General features: G+C 35.3%; 2 protein-coding genes and 1 non-coding gene across 3 annotated transcripts; 2 read left to right on the top strand and 1 right to left on the bottom strand.

The window, feature by feature from the left end:
• Positions 1-13,098: 13,098 nt before the first annotated feature.
• LOC112789069 (protein NUCLEAR FUSION DEFECTIVE 4) lies at positions 13,099-16,250 on the top strand. The gene is made up of 3 exons (XM_025830812.3): positions 13,099-13,943; positions 14,042-14,898; positions 15,392-16,250. Exons 1-3 carry the CDS (start codon positions 13,602-13,604, stop codon positions 15,867-15,869), a joined length of 1,677 nt encoding a protein of 558 aa, XP_025686597.1. The 5' UTR covers positions 13,099-13,601; the 3' UTR covers positions 15,870-16,250.
• A 5,686-nt stretch (positions 16,251-21,936) lies between these two features.
• Positions 21,937-25,806, top strand: LOC112789068 (endo-1,4-beta-xylanase 5). Its single transcript, XM_025830811.3, has 8 exons — positions 21,937-22,861; positions 22,947-22,981; positions 23,076-23,232; positions 23,554-23,726; positions 23,814-23,915; positions 24,142-24,288; positions 24,390-25,028; positions 25,243-25,806. The coding sequence occupies exons 1-8, from the start codon at positions 22,789-22,791 to the stop codon at positions 25,582-25,584; spliced, it is 1,668 nt and encodes a 555-aa protein (XP_025686596.1). The 5' UTR covers positions 21,937-22,788; the 3' UTR covers positions 25,585-25,806.
• On the bottom strand, positions 23,300-23,372 carry TRNAE-CUC (transfer RNA glutamic acid (anticodon CUC)). Its single transcript has one exon. It is a non-coding gene; the product is annotated as a tRNA-Glu (tRNA).
• Positions 25,807-26,072: the final 266 nt, after the last annotated feature.

Here is a 26,072-nt window from a genome sequence, read left to right as displayed (position 1 = left end):
CCCACGCAGAAAGAAGATAAGGAAGGAAAAAGGAAGAAGAGAAAGAGGAGGGAGAAGGAGACCGCGCCGACAACACTGGACTCACCGCTATGTCGTGTCACCGTCGGAAAACATAACCGCAAAGAGAGAGAGAGATTGACGGAAGGAGGTGCTGAGAGAGAGAACCACGCTGCAAAGGACGAGCCCCTCACTGTTGTGCTTGTCGCTGCCATCCATGGAGAACCATCGTCGTCGCTGGAGCTGGGCCACTGTCGCAGGTGGGATGTTTCGCCGCCAAGCCGTCGTCGCCGTAGCCCATGTCGGTGATGTGCCTTCATCACCATTGTGACGCGCGGAGAGGAAGACATCCTGCAAAGATGGAGGAAATGCGACGGTGGTGGGTGGTCACAGTGATGCTGCAGCTACCGTTGTCTCCGTCGCCATTGTCACTGTTTGGATCGTCATTGGAGGAAGCCGTCACTGCTGCATGTGTGAAAGAGCTGTGAGAGGAGTTGGTATGCCGTTGTTGTTGCTACTTCATCGCTGTCGGAGTTCCTCGTCGCTGTTTTGGTTGCTAAAAAACATAGCTAGAGCTACTGCCGCTCTATTGTCTTATTTCTCTTTAGCCGCAGTAAGTCGTTTTTGCCTTGAAAACTCTCATCGCTAGTGTAAGAGTGTTCTGTTATAAGTTTGTTAAAGATGATGAGGTTTTAGTAACGTAGAGTTGAGTTCCAGTTATTGCATGTCGCGATTAAAATTGCTGTTGTTGCTGTAAAAATAATATGGAGCTATGGTTGTAATTGCTGCTGTTGCGGGGCAAAAGAATAAGGATTTTGATGCATTTTATGACTTATGGATTTCAACTATTCAAGTTAAGGATTTTTTTCTTAAAACTTTTTTTTTATATTACGGAATTGTCATAAGTTGACATTGATGCGAAAAATATATATTTGATGATTATGTGAGTCTTATGGATTGACTGGTTTATTTTAAATGAATATGACTGTTTATTTGATTGAATTATTAATTGATTGAGTTGGCATGTGGTAGTTAATAAAAGTTGATTTGGATGTATATATTGAAAAGTGGTTTTATGTTGAAAATAGAATTTGTATATCTATACTGAGAAAAATGATTTTGTATTGAAAATATGATTTATATGTTATATTGAAAAATGGTTTGGTTTTGAAATTATTGAGAAGGGTTGAGAAATGTGGTTTGGATAGAACCTTTGAAAGGTGGTAAAGTATGGGTTTTAGGGGAAATGTTGCCGAAATTTCTATAAGTTTGGATTTAATTAAGTGATTGATTTAAGAATAAATAATTTTTGAGTCTTTTAAAAGAGGTTTAAACTTGAAATAATTTTGAAGTTAGTTCAAAAATTTTGGTTAAGAGAAAATTAGTTTTAAGAAAAGACAGATGGTTTTAAGTGAAGTTGTTTTGGAGTTCACTTTATAATTTGAATATGGAAGTAACTGTGGTGTTGAACTCAGATATAGAGAATACAGGTGCTTTACGGCCATGTGGTGTCAACGGAACAACTCGGAGGGTCCGAATTATGTTGGATATTCTATTTCATGAAAAAATTGACAACAACAAACAACTCAGAGAGTCCGTTTTCTAGCTTCTGAAATTCATATTTGCCCAACCACAAGTCGGACCATACGATTTCTTAATTAAAATTTTAAAATCAAACAACTCACATGGTCCAATTTATGTACTCTAAGTTTTTTTCAATTTTTTAACACAAATCGGACCTTCCGATTTGTGTATTCTGAATTTTTTTCCACTTTTTAAACACAAATTGGAGGGTCCGATTTGTGCACTCCCACAATTTTAAAAAATACCAAAAATTACCATGTTAAAGTATATTACTCATCTTACTTCTATATTAAAATTTTTTAGCCTTTGGAGTTTTCGAAAAATATTACAAAAGTGATATTAGTTTTAAAGAAAAAAGATTTAAGGAAAAGTGTTGAATGGTGGGAGGTACGAAAAGTGAAGTTTTAAAGGATGAAATGAGGATTTAACTTGTTTTTAAAAGGATAAACTTGAAAAGAAGTCTATTTAAAAGTGCTAAGTTTTTGGGTAAGAAATAATTTCTGACTAAAACTGTGAAACGATTGAAGACTAGGCTTTAAAACTGAACTTTAGAATTTTGTTAGTATGCACGCGCATAGAGGTGTGCGTGCGCATTAGACAGGAGTGTGTTGGAAGTTATGCGTATGCACAGGGTGGTGCATACGCATCTGTCGAGAATTGGTTCTGATCTGTGCGTGCACACACGTCCTGCTCTTTTGAAAGAACTATATTTTTTAGTGTTTGCCTTCCCAACAAATTTGTAATCCCCTGTAAATTTATATGATGTTTGAAAACTGGTTTGTAAGCTTTGAAATGAGCGTGGATAAATTCTATGAAATGAGTTTTTAAATGGTTTACACACTCGACAGTAAAATTTTTTATTGAATGAGATATAAAAGTGATTTTTTGCGAGATGTAAACTAAATATATTTTAATATTGATTGAATATAGGCCAAGTATGATCCTTAAAAAGAAAAGGTGTTTAATTATGATTGGGATTAAGTTTGACTATGCTTGTGAATGTGATTGAAAACTGCGTCGGACACTATATTCTATGAGTGTGTATGAGCACTATATCCCAGTCATATATATATATATAAGATTATGACTCCAGTGATATAGTGGAAGGAGAGGATCTCCTTTTTTTATTCCTCCTGAAAATATAAAATCGCTTCAAGAGAGACGATGGAAGATTAGAATCCCTTTCCTGGTTCCTCCTGGATATGTATACATTCAGACAAGGATGCTTACTTGAAGTATTCATGATTGATTTGTGTTTGAGATTTAGTAAAATATTAAAATTAAATTGGTTTAGCATAAATTTAATGAACCTATGTTTGGAAAATGTTGGTCATTCATACATTTTAGGTAATTTTTAAGATTTTTATAAGAAAAATATGAGTTAGAATTTTGGATAATTACCTGTTTTCAAAAAAGTTCATAAGACGAGCAATGATTACTACAGTAGTATGGTTGAAAACAACTTTTTTTATATATCTTCTTATAACAATTCTAAACTATTCTAATAAGATTGTGTGGTTATTTTTTCACCTTTACAGACTTTTCTTTTTAGGATGGACGAAGTAGCCTATAAAATTTTTTATGCACATCTCGTTATTTATATAGTTATAATTTTTTCCTTGTCTTTATTCTTATATTCTGGAAAATGGATAGGAGTCGTGATTGTAATGATATATAATATTTGTATGATATTTGTAAGTTATTTTGTAAGAATTTAGATTAAATTTGGACTATAAAAAAAGGGCAATTTACCTAAATAAATAGAATGGCAGAATTTTTTACCTAAATGTGCAAAACTGATTGTTTTTACGTGCATGTGCAAAAACGTACTCGATGTAATCCGTGGCAACCCACCACGGTTTACGAAACCTGCATAAACCGTGGCAGGTCACAACGGTTTAGGGGCAAAAAATATTGAGTGTAAACCGTGGTAAGTCACCACGGTTTACGAAGGATGGATGGCATGCATAAACCGTGGTAAGTCACCACGGTTTATGAGGAAAGTGGCTTACACATAAAATCCGGTAACCCACCGCGGTTTATGTGTGTGTAGCTATATAAGTAACTTACACATAATAAACGCTTCACATTTCGTCGATATATCCTGCCACGTGAGCGATGCCATTTAGTTGGTACAAGCGATCCTCACCCTCCATTGGCTATTCAAGCAACAACTGCAGCAAAGTGGAAGTGTTCCTCTTCGATTGAAGGCCAAGCAACCGGTGAGAATTAAGTTTGGGAAGTTGAAGATATTCAAGATCACCTTCAGGGTTAGGTGCTGGATTGTTGTGGATAATCTTAATGCTAATAACTCCATTAGAATCAAGAGCAGTAGCTGCAAGTTCAGGCTCAAGTTATAGATCATAATTCTTTGGTGCTTATTATAACTATTGTTGATTATAATTACTAATAGTACAATATATGCCATATATATTGCTATGTATTACTATATACTATTTTTTTTATATGGTCTCGGATTGAGATTATTATTTTATTTTTTTATTTTTACTTTACAGATGGAGATTTATATTTTAAGATTTTTCTTAGTTCTGTACTCTTGATTCTGTATTTTTCTGCCATTATTCATGCCCATATTATTTTTTGGTGATCATGCTATAGCTTATATTATATTGTTATATCCTTTATACTATTTTTGGTAACATGCTATCCTATATATATGTTTAATACCTTATTGTTAATTTTTTTTATTATTTTTAATGTAACATGATACAAAGTGTACTAACAAAATATTTAATTACAGGATTTTTGTGAAAAAATGTATATAGTAGTACTATCTTTGGAAAAAAATAAATGTTTTGTTTGAATTTTCTATATTAAATAATTACCTTATTAACAAAAATTTAGACAAGATTACTTATATAGCTACACACACATAAACCGCGGTGGGTTACCGAGTTTTATGTGTAAGCCACTTTCCTCATAAACCGTGGTGACTTACCACGGTTTATGCATGTCATCCATCCTTCGTAAACCGTGGTGACTTACCACGGTTTACACTCAATATTTTTGACTCATAAACCGTTGTGACCTGCTACGGTTTATGCAGATTTCGTAAACCGTGGTGGGTTGTCACGGATTACATAAAGTACGTTTTTGCACATGCACGTAACAACAATCAGTTTTGCACATTTAGGTAAAGGATTCTGACATTCTATTTATTTAAGTAAATTGTCCATAAAAAAAGATAATAATAACAATAACAACGAAATGAGAAAAATGATGATAAGAATTAGGGATAAAATTAAAAAAAAAAAGTTTAATTGACGGTTTACTGTTAAAAGATTAATGACATAGATAAAATTAAAATTTATTGAAAACATTAAAAATTAAATTAAATTAAATTAAACGTTTAAAATATTTTAAAAAAAAATTCAAAAACACCAAAAACAGAAAACATACTTCATCCCGTTAAAAAAAAACTAAAATGTCTATTCATCTAAATCATACCTGAATTATATGAAATTTAAAATTTGGAAAAGGACGACACGTGATTCAACAAGAATATATAAGGCATAGAGCAAGACAATGTAGGTGGGGCCTTTATTTGGAGTTCACGATAGCAGACGAGAAACGTGCACTCCTTTTGGTGGGACTCAATTTATTTTAGAATAAAATAATAAATAAATTTTTAAAATTTACATTTTGAAATTAAAAAAATTAATAAATTTTTTTAAAATAATAAATATGATATATTATTTTTAAATTAATTTTTATAATTAAAATAAAAAATTTAATTTAAATTAATTAATTTATATTTATTTTTAAAAAAATTTTTGATCTTTTTTTTAAATTTTTTTTGATATTTAAAAAAAAATTGTAGTTTTTTTTTTCGTGTTTTCAGGGAAGAACAGCCATCAACTCAAGGCATGCTAAATTGTTAATTAAGAGATATCAATCACAACAACAAAAAATTTGCACACGTCTCTTGCTAAATGAAAATTTGTAATATGGTCCCATACTTTTGTCCTTTAATCTTTTCGCCATGAAAAGCGAAACTCCATTGTCTACACTTTTCAGCAACACTTTACGTTACTTGTAATCCTACTGAATTTAAGATCTCCTCTATCATCATTAATTAATCAACAACATTTAACACTTTTCTTCTCTCATATATATAATACACCATCTTAAATTAAAATAACAACATTTTAATAATATTTTATATTATATAATAAAATTTAATGCAATAATAAATATAGTTTATATTATTGTTTGAATCAACTAAATTATTATCACTAATTTATATAAATATTATTAAACATTTCTCTGAAACAAGAGAAGTGTTTGTCATTTTTTCATCAATCAAAATTTTAAGTTCTAAAGTCAATATGATTTAATGTCATTATTATTTGAAGGATGTACTTGTGGTGGAGACGATGCCTCATTCCCAGCTATAGTTACTGTTGAAAGCGAATGAAGCCGAGTAGCCAACATTGTGCTGACTCATTGTTGTACATTGGAACTCATCTCTATTCATGCTAAGCTTTCTTTTTATTTTTTTATTATTTTATTTTTATTTCACCCTCTGTTCTCTAATGTCTATGATGATCTGCCAGTTCACTTACCATGAACTTTGCTCCACCTACTATCAATTTCTGTCCTGCTGTAACTCATCCGTGTTTTAATAATTTATAGGAATTTAATTTTGATGCATAACCAAAAATAGTTTTATACGCTAATCTAATTACGTAAAACACTATATTAGTAAAAAGTAATTATTTTTTACACTAAATGCGTGAATATATAGTCATCCAAAAAATAAATGTGATTGCACGACTGTGTAAAATATTTTACACGATTAATACATTAAAATTAAACTCTAATTTGTAGTTTAAAATTTCAAATATTTCACATCATTTTGGTAAAAAATAAAAGCTTCAAACTTAATTTTAAGTTTTAACTACTTTGACTATGGACACCTATGAAGCACGGACACTTCAGTCTTAGTTAAGTTGACGTGTTCGTGTATCGGACACATTTCGAACACGATACTCGTCCGACACACGTGTCTGTTGTGTTCAACCGTATCTTAATAAAAGTTTAAAAAAATTATTCGGACACGCCTGAACACACCTAAATACCATCACGTGTCAGCGTGTCTTATTCTTAACATATATTCTTAAAATAAATTTAGATATAGTATATATAATTATTTATTAAAACAAAAAATATTTTAAATACTTGATATAATTAAAATAAAATATTAAAAATAATTAAAATTTTAATTTATATTTTAATATTAATAAAATATTAAAATATCATTACGATTTATTTAAAAAATACTTTATATTTTATATGTATACATATTCCTGTGTCATGTAAGATTTTAAAATTTGCCTATTAGTGTATTTTGTGTCATATCGTGTCCCATATTCGTATAAATGTACGTCATAAATATACACACTACTTGTCACTTGAGAAAGGGAACCTTTTTTATTGTTTTTCTTTGAAATGTATCTATGAAATGTGAAATCTATAGCATAATAATAAGTAGGTAAAATAAATACTAATAAATATTTTTAATGTCTTTTTTAACCATATAAATCTTTTCAAGAATAATATATGTAAATAATAAAATTAGACACATTAACACATAATAATATTTAAGTATGTTTAAATATATTAAAAATATTTTTTATTTTAAATATTTATTAACACACGCAAATATAATAGCTCAACATAATATTTATGTTTGGTAGCTCTGAATCACAAAATATACGAATTAAATTATGAGGAGTGTTAGGAGACAGCAGAATTTGTGATGTTTATCAATCAAATAGCCATCATCAATATTTTCAATGGTGTGAGATGACATCTAATGGTGTAAGATTAATCATTTTCTTTTTAATGGTTAAGTGTTGACCAAAATTTAACAAAATGCTGCTTCCTAAACTTTCTCTTAAATTATATCTCTCTGAATATTTTAACTAATTGTTTTATCAAAAACATAATTTAGCTTTATTTTCAACAGTAATGTATAACCAAAAGAAAAATATAATTGAGGACCATGATGAGAATGTAATTCAAATGTGTATAGACATTGATTATGAATAAAATTCATACATATTTCACATTCATAAGGCATTTGTCCTATCAAGTTCCAGTAGCTAAGATCGTTTCAAAGATGATAAAGATCTACCTAGTTTGTCATCATTTTAAAAAGAAAAAAGAACCCCCCGCCCCCCAAAAGGATGATATGAACTGAATTATATCCAAAAAAAGGGTAATTTATCCAAATAAATAAAATAGGTAAAAATTTTATTCAAATATATAAAACAGATATTTCTTACTTGATTGTGCATTTTCATACTTCTATGTAAACCGTGACAAGCTACCACGGTTTCCAATTTTAATATAAACCGTGGCAGCTAGCAACGGATTATGTGTTGTGTGGTTTGTGTGTAAACCGTGGCAAGCTCCAACAGTTTACGAAGGGAGAATGCGAGGCATAAACTGTGGCAGGCTCCCACGGTTTATGAAGGAGAAATTTTGCTCACAGTGTGCAGTCTAAGTGATATGTTATCTGCTATGTATTTGATAGTTTAAGCAGTTTGAGATTCTATGATATACATTATTTCCGTCACAGTTATCATGCGCAGTCTAAATGATACTACATTGATGCAATCAAACATCTAAAATAAACGGATTTTATTCATATGAAATTAATGCAGAAAATCAACATGGTGACATTCATAGACTTAACCAACCATACATAACTCAACTAAATAGTTCATAAAACAAGTAAAACAACAAGGTAATGACATCTACGCATCCCCTCCGGTAGTATGTCTTCGCTGGTCACAGTTCCTCCGCGTATGCTCAGCCTGACGGCATAGCCCACAGCGCTTCGGCTGGTTCTCCAGATACTGATCCATACTACCACGGATCCTGGTTGCCCTTGGACGACCTTCCTTTGCACGCCTCATGTTAGGATCAGGAATGATGGTTGGCCCAGCATATGGAGGCCATAGGGCTTCTGGAATAGGCGGAACAAAACCCTACTTGTAAACGTTGAAAACTTCACTCATACGATACACCTCGTGAACATAAGACGCCCAATCATAGTTGTAAGAACCGGACCGGTGATCGAACCGGTCAGATTACTGGTTCACTGGTTTATTGGTTCAACTGATAAATCGCTAGTTGAATCGATAAAACCGGTTTCACATGAATAAAAAATATAAAATAGTAAAAAATTTAGTAAAGTGATAATTAGGTTCTTGAAATTTTTGACTTCGGATTAATTAGCCCTTGAAAAAAATAAAGTATCAATTTGGTCCTTCACGACAGTAAACCATGGATACGTTATGTTCCTCTATCAATTTATTATGTGAAATTTAATAGTGATACTTATATATCTCTTTACTAATTAGTCCTAAGTCAAAATCTTCGAAGACATACTACTTAACTTAATATTTTAAAAAATTTAAAATAAATATATTAACTAACATTTTAATAATGGTATAAATCCTAAATAATTATATATTAAAAAAAGGTGAGTATAAAACTAAAATTAAATTAAATAAATATAAAACAATTCAATTATATATATATATATATATATATATATATATATATATATATATATATATATATTAACTAGTACATAAAGTATAAAAGTGACAAAGCAGCTTGGTGGCATACCTTGTTGAGTGCAACAAGAGAGACATGAGTTCGAGTCCTGCAGCATGCATTTTTGATTATTGAATTGAATGAAATGCTAGGAGCACCATAAGACCGGCCGGTTTGCGCATTTGTATCGAAATCAGCCAGACCACTGGTTCACCGGTTTTCCGGTCGAACCGGCCGGTCCGGTCCGGTTCTTACAACTATGCGCCAAATTAAGGCGGGAGTATGCTGGAGCACCGAAGATGCGAGGGAAAGGAGCACAGGAGTAAGTAATGTGCGCTGGACGGCTGGAGCACCGTAGACCTGTGAAATGCTAGGAGCACCATAAGACCGGCCGGTTTGCGCATTTGTATCGAAATTGGCCAGACCACTGGTTCATCGGTTTTCTGATCGAACCGGCCGGTCCGGTCCGGTTCTTACAACTATGCGCCCAATTAAGGCGGGAGTAGGCGCAACATGCAATGGCGTGGCAACAAGGATAATGCAATGCCTGAAAGTGGCCGGCCACAGTCACATCTGTGATCCCGGTTGGTGTTGTCTCGGCCACGGTGTACTCCGATTGATGCCTGTCGTATAACGTGACAGTTGTAGATCCGAGTTGTGCCTCTGCTGTTTGTCCCCGTACCACAAAAAGCTGAGCAAGCCTCCTGTAAGTTGACTGAACCAACAATGTGACCGGGAGGTTTCGAGTTTCCTTTAGCACCGAGTTCACACATTCACTGATGTTGGTTGTCATGTGCCCGAACCGTCTACCACTATCCTCATGTTGGGTCCATTTGTCGTACTCCATCCGATTGGTCCATTCACACATTGCTGGATTCTCAGTCCGCATGATGTCAAACCAGTAATAAAACTCTGCTTCAGTCTTTGTGTAGGCAGCATTCACTAACATCCTCCTTGAATCTTTACCTTTGAAAGTTAGGGCAAAATTTGCTGCCACATGCCGAATACAGTACGCTCGGAAAGCACGTGGAGGCAGCCACCCAGTCTCAGGTGCCTCAAGCGCTGCCTTGATCCCGTTATGCCTGTCAGAGATTACAAGGATACCCTCCTGAGGAGTCACATGCTCTCGTAGGTTGGACAAGAAGAATGACCACGACTCTGCATTTTCTCCTTCCACAAGGGCGAATGCAATGGGGAGGATGTTGGAGTTCCCATCCTGCGCTATCGCCAACAGCAGTGTCCCTCCATACTTGTCATACAAGTGGGTACCGTCAATACTGACGAAGGGCTTGCAATGACGGAATGCCTCGATACAGGGTGGGAATGTCCAGAATAATTGGTGAAAGTACACCGTCGACTCATCAACCTCACCACGAAGCCAAACAGGAGAGGTCTTCAACACGGTTATTGTTCCGGCCATTGTTGACTGTACTCCTAGCATCCAACGTGGCAACTCCGCGTACGACTCTTCCCAATCTCCATATATTTGTGCCACTGCCTTCTGCTTCGCCATCCAAACCTTCCTGTAACTAGGCCTGAAACCATAATCGGCTTCTGTAGCTTGTTGTAGTACCTTTACCGTAACTGCAGCATCTGCCCTAACCAACGGAAGAATCCTCGCACAGATGACGTGGTAATCCAGTTGACGGTGATCACTAGAAACAGAGGTTGCCAAGCATGTGTGTGGCCCGTTGTACCTCCTAATCTCCCAAGTGCCCTTTCGTGCACGCAACGCAACGCGAATCAACTAAGTACAACCCTTGCCGAATTGCTTGCATTTTCCATGATACTTTAGATGATCTGATTCGATGACTCTGTACTCAACACCTCGCCGGATGCTATAGTCCTTCACACTCAGCACAGCCTCATCTTTATTCTGGAAAGATTGCTCAATCTGAAATTCTGTAGAAGAGCCCCCGACCGTGTCACCACCGTCCTCCTGTTGACCCAGAACCTCCAAGTTTAGTGTGGAGAAGTGTGGAGGGTACTGTTGAGAAGCAGAACTTGAAGGCCCATGCTGCGCATGTGGATTGGCACCTGTGTCGTCGTCGCTGTCCCCGATGATATCGACAGGCTCCTGGCAGAGTCATCGTCACACATTTCATTCTCTACTCTATCAGGTTCACCAAAGCCTTCCATATAAGGTAACTGGCAACCACCGGTGCCCACGACATCAGGCGGCTCAAAGATTCCTGCATTCTCCAACTGTACAGAACCAACAACAACCGTTCGCTCTAAATCAGCAGCGAACGTAGGGGAACCCACCGGCGGAAGATACGGTCTGACCGCAGGCATCGAACTAGACGCACCTCCCGCGGCAGTTGAGCTATGAAATGGAGCTGATGCCCCAGAACTATCGACACCAACCTCCAACTTCGCAAACAACTCGTGAATTCGGATCTCTGGAAAACTCCTAACACAATGGAACAAAACCCTAATATCTTCATCAGCCGCTAGCACAAAGGTATCATACTGAATACCGATCGAGACAACTGCGATGGGAATCTTGTAGAATAGCTTCTTCACCCACTTCGTACCAAAGATGCCAAGCTTCTGCAAGATGTTGTTCTTTAGATCTAACAAAGTGCTTGACGAACTGATGAATACACTCAGTGGTTCTTTGTCAGTGAACTTCACACCATAGCTTTTGCTTTTTTTAATTTTCTCAGAGCAATGCACTAAGGCAAGAACACTCTCCTCCTCACTTGCCATTGTGAGAATGATCTCTTATGCAAGTAGAATTTCTCTAATCACATATATATAGAATTTCGGTGTTCCTAAACCGTTGTAACCTACAACGGTTTATGATCAAAATTTCTCCTTCATAAACCGTGGGAGCCTGCCACGGTTTATGCCTCGCATTCTCCCTTCGTAAACCGTTGGAGCTTGCCATGGTTTACGCACAAACCACACAATACATAATCCGTTACTAGCTGCCACGGTTTATGTTAAAATTAAAAACCGTGATAGCTTGCCATGGTTTACATAGAAGTGTGAAAATACACAATTAAGTAAGAAATATCTGTTTTGTGTATTTGAGTAAAGCTTTCACCTATTTTATTTATTTGGATAAATTGTCCTCCAAAAAATGGTTTCGAAGTTTGTACACATAAATACATGATAACCCCTTATTACAAACAAGCATTACCGATCGTGTATTGGCGTATACAGTTACTGTAGTTTCATTTTAGAATATTATTTCCCTGTATATGTATAAACTGAAGATATATATGCAAGCTAATTTAGAATATACCGAAGCTAAGCTAATGTATAAATAAATTAAAATACAGTGATTCAGTGAATATGTATACAGTGATTGGAGTTTCATTTTAGAATATACCCAAGCTAAGCTAATTTATTCACGATCAACGACTTCTTACGTGTATAAATAAATGCGGGACAGTACGTAGAAATTAAAGTGCGTATGGACCGATATGGAGATGTACAAGTACAATGCAAGTGCAAATAATTGGAGCTTGAAAGAGATTTGAACATAACAAGTCTATCGTAATTACTAATTAATAACCACAAGCAGAAATAATTTTCTGTGGAAACATGGAAACGCTATATCTATGGCCACGTACCATGGATGGACGCGTGTAGTTACGGTTTTTTTTATCTTCTTTTAAACCACCATTAATCGTTTTTTTTTACTTAAATGTATGGAATATTAATTATTAAAAAAATTGAAAATGATCAAAATCAAAGTTATATGTTTTTCTAATATTTTTTGTCATATTTATAATTTATTTTTTTTTAAATACAGAGATAATAACTTCAGGCTCATCACTTCGAAATGCTTATATATAGGATGATGATAGTATTTTATTGTTCAATTTTTTTTTTTTAGAAATTGTTATTTTTTTTATTAAGTTTAGTTTGTGGAGGAAAGAGGAATTGCCGTTACTTATTACTGGATTTGAGTAATTTGTTTGATGATTTCGTTTTAATATTGTAATTAAAAGAAAATGTCATTATCATAGTGGCATTATCCAAGCCTTAATTGTACATAGATACGATACTGTATGAGTATGAATCGAGTGGAGGAGAATGGTTTTAGGCCCTACAAGGTCGGCGACTGCGGCTGCCTCCGTTATGTACGGTCAAATACAATAAAATATCGAAATTGAAGTGTTTCCAAATGGTACCACGGCCTCCAAAGGCAGGCCCCACCATAAATCCTCTGTCTACTCCAGGTCATACTCCCCCAAGTTGCGCAACTTACCACTTCTTTAATCCACCCTTACCGTTAACGTTATTTACTGAGTGCTGCCCCGAATCTTCTACCTCAAGCTCTCAAAACGTGTTCTTATTTGTTAATATCCACCTATAAGATAACCGGTGGCCGCTACGAATGCGTCCCAAACCCAAACCCCAAAAGAAAGAAAGCAAATCTTACCAGAAAGCTTCAATTTTTTTAGAATAGAATGGGAAGCTCCTCCTTCTCGGCGGGATCCCGTGTCTCCACTGCCAGCAAGTGGCTGGGCTTCGTGGCTGCCGTGTGGATCCAGTGTATCTCCGGCAACAACTACACCTTCTCCAACTACTCCGACGCACTCAAGTCCCTCATGCACCTCACTCAGGTGGAGCTCAACTCCCTCTCCGTCGCCAAAGACATCGGAAAGGCATTCGGCCTCGTTGCCGGCCTCGCCTCCGACCGCCTCCCCACGTGGTCCATCCTCCTCATAGGCTCCCTCGAAGGCCTCATCGCATACGGCGTCCAGTGGCTCGTCGTCAGCCAGAAAATCCAACCCCTCCCTTACTGGCAGGTACGAGTTTGTTACAACAGAATTTGTAAGTTGTAACCGCTCTAACAAACTAGTAAATAGTAATTTGATCTTACACTTTCACTGAATCATTACTGTAGATGTGTGTTTTTCTCTGCATGGGAGGGAACAGCACCACGTGGATGAACACTGCGGTGCTCGTCACTTGCATACGCAACTTCCGGAGAAACCGTGGTCCCGTCTCCGGCATTCTCAAGGGCTTTGTAGGGCTGAGCACCGCCATCTTCACCAGCCTTTGCTCCGCTCTCTTCTCCGATGACCCTGCTGCCTTCCTCCTCATGCTCGCTCTCATCCCCCTCGCAGTTTGCGTCTCCGGAATCTTCTTCCTCCATGAGGTTCCGCCGGCGAAGTCGACCGCCGCCGCCGATACAGAAGAGTCCAAGTACTTCGGCATATTCAACGCCGTTGCGGTCGTCGTCGCAGTTTACCTCTTGGCCTACGGGTTCATCCCCAACCCTAGTACCTTGTTCTCTCGCGTGTTCACCGGAGTTTTGCTCGTTTTGCTGGCGGCGCCGTTGGCCATTCCCATTCACGCTTACTTCTCAGAGAAGCTATTGAAACCGGTTCTGGACATCGAGGGTCAGAACGGCCAGCGGGTGAACGAGCCTCTGCTTCAGAACGGCAACAGGGAGGAGGAAGCGGCGGCGGTGGCGGCTGCGGCGGCAGAGGAGGAGACGGCTGTGGTGATTCTAGAGAAGGGAAGGGCGGCTATCGGGGAGGAGCACACTATATCGGAGGTGCTGAGGAGCGTTGATTTTTGGATACTGTTTGTGTCGTTTCTGTGTGGGGTTGGAACAGGAATGGCGGTTCAGAATAATATGGGTCAAATCGGTTTGGCCCTCGGGTACACCGACGTTTCTATCTTTGTGTCTTTGACCAGCATTTGGGGCTTCTTTGGAAGAATCGTTTCGGGTTCGGTTTCGGAGCACTTCATCAGGTATCTTCCCGTAATATTCTATGTATCTGCGTGGTCAGTTTTGTCAATTCCAAATATTCCATTAAACAATGCTCACATTACGTTATTTAAATATCAGGAAATCTATGATGATACTTTGATCATAAGTAACCATCATATACAGTTAATTACTTTGTTTTCAGTCACTTTCTGATGCGTATATTTGATTTATAGTATTGAATTGTTCTAAGATAAGATATGTGGGATCGTCCCTTTTTTGGTTTAAAATCTTATTGGATTCCACTGTTGTGTTTCTAAATATCCCGTTTTAGAAGGCTAGACCATAACTTTTGTTGGAAGGTAGGAAAATTAGGTGAAAAAATATTTTCAACTGCTATAATTGACAATTGAAATCCCAATACCTACTTTAACCAACGATGCAACAAGCCTAATTCTAGGGACTACACTAGTGAGATTGAAGATGTTAGATGGATTCTACTGAACTAACTATTTTGTTCCTTTTGGGTTCTCACAGGAAGGCTGCAACTCCTAGACCTCTTTGGAATGCAGCATCTCAGATTCTGATGGCTGTGGGTTACATACTTCTGGCAATGGCTATGCCTGGTTCTCTCTATATTGGGTCTACTGTAGTTGGCATATGCTATGGAGTGAGAATGGCTATTACAGTTCCAGCAGCCTCTGAGCTATTTGGGCTCAAATACTATGGTCTCATCTACAACATTCTCATCCTCAACCTTCCCCTTGGATCTTTCCTCTTTTCGGGCCTGCTTGCCGGCATACTCTACGATATGGAAGCTACCACCACTGCCGGAGGAGGCAACACCTGTGTGGGAGGCCACTGTTACAGGCTAGTCTTTGTAGTCATGACTGCAGCATGTGTACTTGGTTTCTTCTTGGACATTTGGATGTCATTCAGAACCAAGCATGTTTACAAGAAGATTTCCATGAGCAGAAAGTCCAAGAAATCTTCCTCGGTCACATCAAGTAGCTAATGATATCAGTGGTGGGGGATTGATGAGAATTTTTCTCTGTGATATCCCATTTCCACATAGTTAACTCATTGTTTTTGGTTTCAAATAAGGAGGGCTATTTGTTCATCTCCATTCTGAAGCACATAAGCATTCTATTCCCTTGATAGCATCAGTGATATAATTCATTTGATTCGATTTTAAGAGAACATTCAAAGATTGTGCGGCTTGTTTGGTTGATAAATGTTGTGCTGTTATTAGTTCTGTAAAATGTGAACTGGTGTGGTGTAATACTGTAATGTCAGTTGTTGTTGTTGTCATATTCCTTAGCCATTTGTAATCATTGTAACTGTAAGTTCGTTTAAGAGTAATGATATATTAGCTATCCTCTTAATTTCTAAACAAGGTAAAAAGTAATGGATGACTTAGAAATATACATTATTCGTTGTCCAAATTTCTGTGACAGTCTTGGAATTGAATCAAAGAGGCAGCAGCAGTCAGAATTATTGTTAGAAGGAAATGAGAAAAATAACATTAAAAATAATGTTGTAGCGGTGATAAATGTGAAGGAACAGAGTGCATAGATACATAGGCTTGAATGAAGGGTATCTGAGACAAGGCATCGCGAGACCATAGTTTGCTTGAAGGCAAAGATAGTAAGGAGCTCAAGTTTTGGTTTATGAGGGATCTGTCTGATTCACGTCACATTCAAGTTTCATCCATTGGGTGATGTCTGTCCAAAACTGAATCAATGTCATTTATTAATCTACTAGTGTGGAGACACACCAGACTGCTCTGCAATAGTCATTAATATCGTGGTCCCAATGACCGATCATAAGAGGTGCTTGTGTGTAACTCCAATCTGTAACTCATACCCATGTGATAAATTTTTAGTTGTTTTTTTTCTCTTGGAGTGATACAAAGAAAGTATGCATCAGAATTCAGAAAAGCTAATATAAAAGATTTTTTTTTATCTTTTTCTAATTTTTATTATCAATCAATTTTAACACAATATATATACACACAACAATTATAAGAATAATAAATCAAAAGAAAATAATTGAATTAATATATATTAAAAATGAATAAAGCTCATTTAAATTGAGAGAAATCGGTAAAATAAGAATGTGAGAATCTAATTATTTTTAAACTAATGTTGTAAGACTCACATGTGATAAAAATTATAAATTTTAAAAAATTGTTTAGTAATATTTTAATATTATTAATTAAAAAAGTTTGTATAAAAAATATAAAGTTAAAATTTTCAATATATTTGTTATTTATTTATTAAATAAAAAATTTAAAAACTTCTATATACTAATAATAACTTTATTTTAGGGCACAAATTAATTAAATTCTTTGAAAAAATATCCTCTAAAATAAACAAAAATATAAAGTAGTAAAATAAATGATTAATTATCATTAAATTTTTTTAATCGAAAAATATTAGAGTCAACACTTTTTTATTAATATTAGCACTTTTATCCAATATTTTATTTTTATATTATTAGAGTTTAGGATTTATGAATTTTTTATACAACTATACTAAATGTATTCTAAAAGGTAAAAACTCAGGTGTAGTCGACTTCATGTGAAGTTGATACTTGAGAGCCGTTAGATGATTAAATTAATTTAACTAAATTTTCATTTAATTTAATGGCTCTCAACTATCAACTTTACGTAAAGTTGACTGCACTTGAATTTTCACCATTCTAAAATTAATCACCAAAATCAATTTTTATTATAAAATATATCTTAGGAACTTACACAATCTAGAGCCGCTTCTTATTCTAATCCAACAAATTATCGAGCAGTAGTTGGTGCTCTTCAATATTGTACTTTGACAAGACCCTAAATATCTTACTCAGTGAATAAAGTAGCACAATGAAAGCTGTTAAACGTATCCTTAGATACTTAGCTGGAACAAGTGACCAAGGACTCTTATTCCACATTTTCCACCCCTCTTCTGACTTGCATATTTTTTCCCTTTCAGATGCTGATTAGGCCTCTGATTCGGATGATCGAAGACCTCAGGGTATTGTGTTTATCTAAGACAGAACCTAGTAGCATGGTCTAGCAAGAAGCAGCCGTGTGTTACAGAAATCACCTGGTTACAGAATTTGCTATGTGAATTGCACTTCAAAACTTCCAGCATTCTAGTTATATATTGTGATAACTTAAAGCACGGATCAACTCTTAGCAAATCCTATCCTTTCATCATAGAAGCAAGCACTTTGAACTTAAGACTTTATTTTGTAAGGGAGAAGGTGAATCAGAACCAACTTCACATTGTGCACATTCCGGGTGTTGATCAAGTGGCTGATCTTTACACTAAACCTTTATCTCTACACACATTCACCAGATTCAAACGCAAAAGTACCCTTGAGTTTGAGGGAGAATGATAAAGGAATAGTCCACAATGTAACAAAAAATGGTTGAAAGGTCTCGTCTCCATTCTTGATTCTATCATATGTATAAATACCCTTTACTCTGCAGAACGTAGACACGATATATTATTAGTTGCAATACAAGCAATAATATCAGCTTTATTTTTCTATTCATCAAACACCATTTTCTCTTCTATACTTTTATCGCAAAAAAGGATAACAATAAGATTCGCAGCCATGAGATCTTTCAAGCTACCACCAGTTGTCTTGCCACTTTAAGGAAGTCTCCTTCTCATGATCTTCTAATCAGATGGTCTCTCCCCAAACAACAATGCAACCTGCAATGGAATTCTGAGGGACAGTTTGGGCAGATTTATAGTGGCCTTTATGTGCAACTTGGGAAGTTGTTCTATCATGCATGCGGAGTTATGGGGAATAATCAAAGGATTGCAGATTGCTTGTGCTAAATAAGTTCAACAAGTGATCATTGAATCAAATTCTACGACGGCTATCAATTTTGTCAAGTGTGTCTGATATAAATATACTTACCAGCAGAATCCAAAAAGTGGAGTTTATTCATACCCTTCGTGAGGCGAACACAGTGGTTGATATTCTTGCCAAGAAAGGCCATGACCTCCCCTTCGACCTTCATCTTTTTGATGCAGCACCCCCGGATACGTATTATGCAATTGCCATGGATAGTCTAGCTAGGATCTTTTAGAATAAGAGGAGCTTGCTTACTAGGGCAGGAAGTGAGTCAAGCCTGCTCACGAGCTAGTTTGAGCTCGACTCGTTAATAGCTCAATAAGCTAAGCTCGTAAGCTAGTGAGTCAAACTTGAGCTTGAAATTGAACTCATAAATTAAATGAGTCGAGCTTGAGTTTGGATAAGCTCAACTAATTAGCTCATGAACTGATTTGATTATATATAATTATTAATACACATATCTTATATGCATTTGATATATACTTTTAATATTATATACATACATATGAAATAGTAATATATATATATATATATATATATATATATATATATATATTAATGATCATAATTATTTAAAATTTTATATTTATTTTTTACATATAATTTTGATGTAGGGCATAAATAAAAAATTTATAATTTATTGATATATAACAATATATAAAATTGATTTTTTAAATATTTTTTAAAATATATAAATTATAATTTATTGATATAGAATTATAGATTATATATTTATGTTTCTATTATTTGAGCTAGCTTGTGAGCTCGAGCCAGCTCATGAGTTTTCGGTGAGCCGAACTTGAGCTTAAGAAATAGGATCGATTATTAATGAGTCGAGCCGTGAGTTAAGTTCAATTTTTGTGAGTCGAGCTTGGACTTGATCTAGCTCGGTTCAGCTCGGCTCACTTTCAGCCCTATTGATTACTCAGCCCTGTTTTGTTTTTCTGGTTTGTTTTTCTAGTTTTTTGTGCTGTCTTGGGTCCTTCACCCCGTTCTCCCACCAAAAAAAGTAAAGTTAATTTGGTATATTAATTTAATTCAGATATTAGAAGAACCAATTAACCTACACAAAATTTGAAAAAAAAAATTAACATTTACTCTTCTTGTTTTGCTTGTAAATAACCTTTCGAAATTAGAAAAGGAAAAAGATTAAGCTAATATGATTATGATTATTGATTAGTAAAAGTTTTTTAAAAAACTTTAATAAATATATAAAAACTTTTAAATTTTTTATATTTTCTGATAAAAATCCTCTTAATTAATAAGTTTCTGTAAAATAAAAACCAAGAGAAAATAGGTGAGTTCAGAAGAGGCATTCTAGGCTCCTCCGTAACCTTGACACCAAAAACAATGGTTATGTGGATTTTTTTTTTGTTGCTTTTTTATTTCACCTTGGATGGTAACGTTAATTTAAAAAGTGACTGCGTTACTAATATTTATTATAGAAACAGGTTTTCTGAATTTACAATTCTTGACTGGTGGATTCGGCGATAATGATGTAGGGCGGTTCAGTGAATTATTTTTTAAAGTTGAAAATATATGTAAAGGTTTTTATATTCGTGTTCTAAAGTTATTTTTTGTTTTCGAATTGAGACTGCTTGACTATGCTACTGGGTTGAATCCACGTAAACTTTCTGCCTTAATAGAAGAAGGAAAAAGAGAGGGAGATTGATATATATTTTATTTTTGTAATGAACTGCCAGGGCCACTATGCCCCTCCCTTCTACACCCTGGCCTCAGCCGGTTGAGCATCAATTTCCACCACGAGATAGACAGTGAGAGGTGCAGCAAAATCCCACTGGAAACACTAATGCAAACACTAATACAGTAACTATTGTCTTTTGAAAATGATGGATTTTCTATCTGACTTTGGATCAAAGGGACTAACGTGATATCCATCTTATGGAATTATAGTCCTAACATTGCTACATTGATTCACATTTTTTTCATGTTATGCTTTTGCATAATCTGAGCTAATGCATCTTTTTTTTTTTTTTTTTTTTTTGAAAGAAAGAAAATTAAACCGTGAGGGAGAGAAGAGTGCTTCTCGGTGTAGAAAAGAAAAAGAAATTTGAGAGAAAGAGTAGTTCAATATTGCACACATTAAATTGGTAAATTCGTTTTATTTTTTATAAAATTTTAATATGTTATTTCTGGTATAGAGATAAATATTAGAATATAACTTATTAGTTATATTATTTTTTTTTATCTAATTTGAGATACCTATTTTTGTGAAAGGCTTTAGCTCAAACACTTTTAAAATTTTATTCTAAATTACATTAGGTTTTTTTTTTTTTTAGTCAAGTAGATTGGACAAACCCCCAATTCTAGACATTACATCCATACACCCATGTATTACACACCCACACAACTCACTCACACACATTATATGGGAGTATACATAAATAGTTCTATATTCCTCCATAAGAACTTGAACCCGGTGCAGCTCTATAGGAAGCACACAAAGTGGCCATCTAACCCAAGCCTCGGCTGCAATTACATTAGGTCTTATTCATTGACATTTTTTCTTTAAAGAATTTTACTAACATAATTCAAAAAAATATATAGAAGCCAGCTACCAAAAAGTCCATCGCTAATCTCTCAAAAGGTTTCTATAAAAAATAGGTCGCAATGCCCAACTGAACAGCCCGTCGTTCGTGGCAAAAAAAAAATCTTACTCTCAAAAAAATAGTTAAATGCTACTTGCGTAATATTTATGTATCATGTTTCCACCACAAACACACCAGCCAAAAATGTAATTAATAAAAAATGGGATCTTTCCGATTGCAGGTTTCACCGTTCTTCTCGTTGCACGAGACTAGCAGCTATATCATCACGTGTCAAATTCAAACGATGCCACGAAACCAAAAAATAACCGGGCTTGAAACGCCTCTTCTAAAGGGGCGCTTCCTAAAACTCACCCAAGCCTTTTCAGCATTTGGTCCAAGACACCAAAAAGAGAATTTGTAATGGGCATATCAAAGGGACAATAGGAAAGCATGCTTGATACTTCACTTAAAAGGTAAAGTTTGGAATTGTGTTTCAAAGTTCACTTCATGTGGCTTTGCTTGCGGGACTTTGAGTCTCCCATGCTGTGTCCCATACTCGAAGCATAGGCTTTATTAATGTTTACTTGTACAGAGAAACACTCCATCCCTTAAAACTTAAATGGAAATGCACATTCCTATATTTAAATGGTCCCAATATGAAGTGTGCGCATGCTCATCATCATGTTCTTCTTGGTGATGATTCTCATGTGACATTCATCACTTGATCAGCACTGTTTCATATTAATTTAATTTCATTATCAAAAACTGAAGATTTTAGCTACAACATTCTTGGTAGTACGGTTTTCCATCTTATTACCATGGAACCACAATTTTCAAGATATTTTTTTATTATATGTCTATATATATAACAACTGAAAATTAATGGGTTAATAATTATTTGTGTCATTTGGGAAGTGGTTTTATGAAGTTGTGCAACATCTACCAAACATATAGTCCTTATTTGTAAATCACTCAACTACTTTCACCAAAAAAAATTTATGCACCCTTCATAATCTGTAGTAGGTCAACTATAAACAGAAGTAACTAATATACAAAGCAGCTTATGGTACATGTTTTTATTACTACAAATTAAATACTGCACTTTGGAATTAGCAAATATCATTTTGAAGTTGATGCTATTGCAATAACATACTATAGCAAAAACGTGTTGGCAACAAGCTAGTTATTACATAATTGGAGTTTTATTAACAAGAGTCACATGAACCTCTCCTTCACCTTCAATCAACATGTGAATTGAAGAAGTAGAGGGTACACTGTACTGTTTCCCTTGTGATATCAAATATCACACCTCCAAAAAAATCCAAATCCACCTCACAATTTTTGTCGCATCAACCTTTGTTGGATTCACTGATACTATATATATACACGGGTCTTTGTGTTGAATTGTATTGTATTGTATATAATGCTAAACCACTTCCTTATAATTCCTTGCACTGTCAAAAAAGGTTTTTCATTCATCATTGTCATTCTATAGATTCAAATTAAACTTCAGGTCCAACCATGCAGGACATTATTCCATTCTTTATGGTTTTAGTCCTCTTCGTAGGGACTTGTTTGGTTTCTCCTTTACATGGTTCTTTCTTATTCCTATTTCCTCCTTTAAACTTGATTTCTATAAGTACATTTTTTTTATTGTGTTTTGTTTCTATGTGCTGCAGATGGACCCATGTATGATTCCACTGCTTACACTGAGGTACAATATAGTAATAAACTCATCACCTGATATCACTGATGAAGAAGTGCCATTTTCAGAAAGCTAAAATATATGTTATTTTTGTTTGTTTCAGTGCAAAGAGGAACCTGAGAAGCCACTTTACAATGGTGGAGTTTTTGAGAGTCAGCCACAATCTGGAGGAGTTCAACATGCCGTTGCCTTGTATGCAGTTGATGGCCCTTCATTCATTCTCCATAGCCTTACACAAGACACTATCTACTCTTTCTCCAGTACGGTTATGCTCTTTCTACACTCTTCTATATCAGAGAATTGAAAACAAAATTTTCATAAAAATTTTTCCGTTGCCGGGACTTGAACCCGGGTCTCTCGGGTGAGAGCCGAGTATCCTAACCACCTAGACTACAACGGATTGATGTTGCTATGGAAATAAGTTAAATAATGATTTATTAAAACCATGGATTTCCTTGCCCATGGTCTTTGTCAATCAAATTTACACCATTGAATATAGATGTTTCTTTGCACATTTTATATTAGAGTGTTGAATATGATACCTAATTGCACCTTCTCTGTTTATTAAAAAAACACTATAGTTTGGGTGAGAATTGAAGGTTCAAGTTCAGGTCTAATAAGGGCAAGCTTGCAAACAGAAAATGAAACCTATGATTGCATAGGAACAGTTTTGGCCAAGAGTGGATGCTGGTCATTTCTTAAAGGTGGATTTCTTCTTAATTGGCCTTCTACTTCATCTATGCTCTTCTTTCAGGTACTTTAGCTATGCTGTCTTTTCAGCATTATTAGTTAATGGCATTGTCCAAAAATTAGCATTATTAATGATTTTATAATGATGCAGAACACTGATGGTAAAGATATAAATATAGAGTTAGCTAGCCCATCACTGCAGCCATTTACTAAGCAGCAATGGAGATTCAATCAAGAGTACCTTATTAACACTGTTAGTACAATCAACTTTTTTTCTTTTTTGTAGCTCCAAGATTTCAGCATAACATAATGCACCATGTTTTCCTTCAAATATGCACATAACATTCAAAAATAAGGAAAAAGATACATGTGCCTATGACATGAAATGAGATTGATATTGTTCTAAATTATAAGTATTTTATTCCTTTTTTGTCTAATTCAGCATCCTAAACATATTTTAATCTTTTCCAATTTGATAGCATCGAAAGCAAGCCGTAACGATTCATGTGTCAGATAGCAATGGGAAGAGAATGCAAGGAGCCACCATCAATATAGAGCAGATCTCAAAGGACTTCCCTTTTGGATCTGCAATAGCCAAGACCATTCTTGGCAACATGCCCTATCAGGTTTTGCAACATTCTCCTCATCATGTACATTAAACCATAAAACTTAGTTACATTCAATTGGTAGTTAGTTAGTTCATACCTTTTTTAATTGTTCTGCACAGAATTGGTTTGTGAAAAGATTCAATGCTGCAGTATTTGAAAATGAGCTAAAATGGTATGCCACAGAAGCTGATCAAGGCAAGGTCAATTACACAATTTCAGATCAAATGCTACAATTTGTTAGAGCAAACAAAATCATAGCTAGAGGTCACAATATCTTCTGGGAAGATCCTAAGTACACGCCTGCATGGGCGCGAAACCTTACCGGAATTCAATTACAAGCTGCTGTTGATTCAAGAATTCAAAGTCTTATGAACCAATACAGAGAAGAATTCATACATTGGGATGTCAGCAATGAAATGCTTCACTTTGATTTCTATGAGAAAAGGCTTGGACCTGATGCCACATTGCATTTCTTTGAAACTGCACATAAATCTGATCCATTAGCTACCGTTTTCATGAATGACTTCAATGTGGTGGAAACATGCAGTGATGTGAATTCAACTGTTGACACATATATCTCAAGGCTCAGAGAATTGCAACAAAATGGTGTGTTCATGGATGGAATTGGCCTAGAAAGTCACTTCACAGTTCCAAATCTTCCCCTTATGAGAGCCATCATAGACAAGTTGGCAACACTCAACCTTCCTATTTGGCTAACTGAGGTTGATATTAGCAAGACACTTGATAAAGATACTCAGGTAATTCATCTAGTGTTTCAAATCAAGGTGTGTTTAGTTTGCATTTTCATTTTTTCGCAAAATCTAAGAAACAGAAAATACTGAAAATGAAAATGCAAATCAAAAACACCCCAATTTTTTTCTAGGATTGTAGCATGCCTCTACTAATGTGCCAACATCCTTGTTGGTAGCAGCATTTTCTTGATTTAGTGAATTTCTTTGCTACCATATTTAGGCTATTTATTTGGAACAAGTGTTGAGGGAAGGCTTCTCTCATCCTTCAGTGAATGGGATAATGCTATGGACTGCACTCCATCCACAAGGATGCTACCAAATGTGCCTCACAGACAATGATTTCAGAAACCTTCCATCAGGTGATGTTGTGGACAAGCTTCTTCAAGAATGGCAAACTGGTCATGCAGAAGGAGTGACAGATGAACATGGTTCTTACAGCATTTTTGGATTCTTAGGAGAATATAGAGTCACTGCCACATATGGCAACAAAACTGCAGATACAACTTTTTCTCTCTGTGGAGGTAGAGAAACTAAACATGTTACTATCAGTATCAGATTTTGATTTTTCAGTTCAAAATTATATAGCAGGTTAATCTAACAGGATATAATTGTTTTCCTGATCATGATACTGTTACCTTCATAGATCATAGACGCATGCAGTAATTTACATGATATAGATGTCAAATCTGTAAATTTAACTATTTGAAGAAATTGTTGAATGCTTGAATGGGGATAATTTTCATTCAGAGTTCTACTAGTATATATACATTCTACTTGACCTCAATATGTAAATTCTCTTGCACTGGTTAATTATTTCTGTCACATGATGTGTACCATAAAGTTTAGCTGGACAGGAAATCTTTATGTAACTTTAGTATCAATTTTATACCATGCTCTGATTATAACAAAGGTGGGAGCCGCATACTTTTTCTTTTTTTTTTTTAAGTTAGAAGTGAGATTCGAAGCGAAATTTCTAGACCATAAGGATGGAAATTTGTATATTTTGCTAGTAATATTATTTGCACATAAAATATACTAGATATTAAGCTT

The sequence above is a fragment of the Arachis hypogaea genome, chromosome 3 (assembly GCF_003086295.3).
Source record: "Arachis hypogaea cultivar Tifrunner chromosome 3, arahy.Tifrunner.gnm2.J5K5, whole genome shotgun sequence".
Taxonomy (NCBI): Eukaryota; Viridiplantae; Streptophyta; class Magnoliopsida; order Fabales; family Fabaceae; genus Arachis; species Arachis hypogaea.
Note: the sequence above shows the minus strand (reverse complement) of the source record. Positions and strands in the feature narration are given on the sequence as shown.

Bases quoted from the DNA above. Each gene is read 5' to 3' on its own strand.
- LOC112789069 (XM_025830812.3), top strand. From the start codon at position 13,602: ATGGGAAGCTCCTCCTTCTCGGCGGGATCCCGTGTCTCCACTGCCAGC. The intron at 13,944-14,041 runs GTACGAGTTTGT...TCATTACTGTAG, and splicing joins AACCCCTCCCTTACTGGCAG to ATGTGTGTTTTTCTCTGCAT. The intron at 14,899-15,391 runs GTATCTTCCCGT...GGGTTCTCACAG, and splicing joins GTTTCGGAGCACTTCATCAG to GAAGGCTGCAACTCCTAGAC.
- LOC112789068 (XM_025830811.3), top strand. From the start codon at position 22,789: ATGCAGGACATTATTCCATTCTTTATGGTTTTAGTCCTCTTCGTAGGG. The intron at 22,862-22,946 runs GTTCTTTCTTAT...TATGTGCTGCAG, and splicing joins TTTGGTTTCTCCTTTACATG to ATGGACCCATGTATGATTCC. The intron at 23,233-23,553 runs GTACGGTTATGC...AAAACACTATAG, and splicing joins CACTATCTACTCTTTCTCCA to TTTGGGTGAGAATTGAAGGT.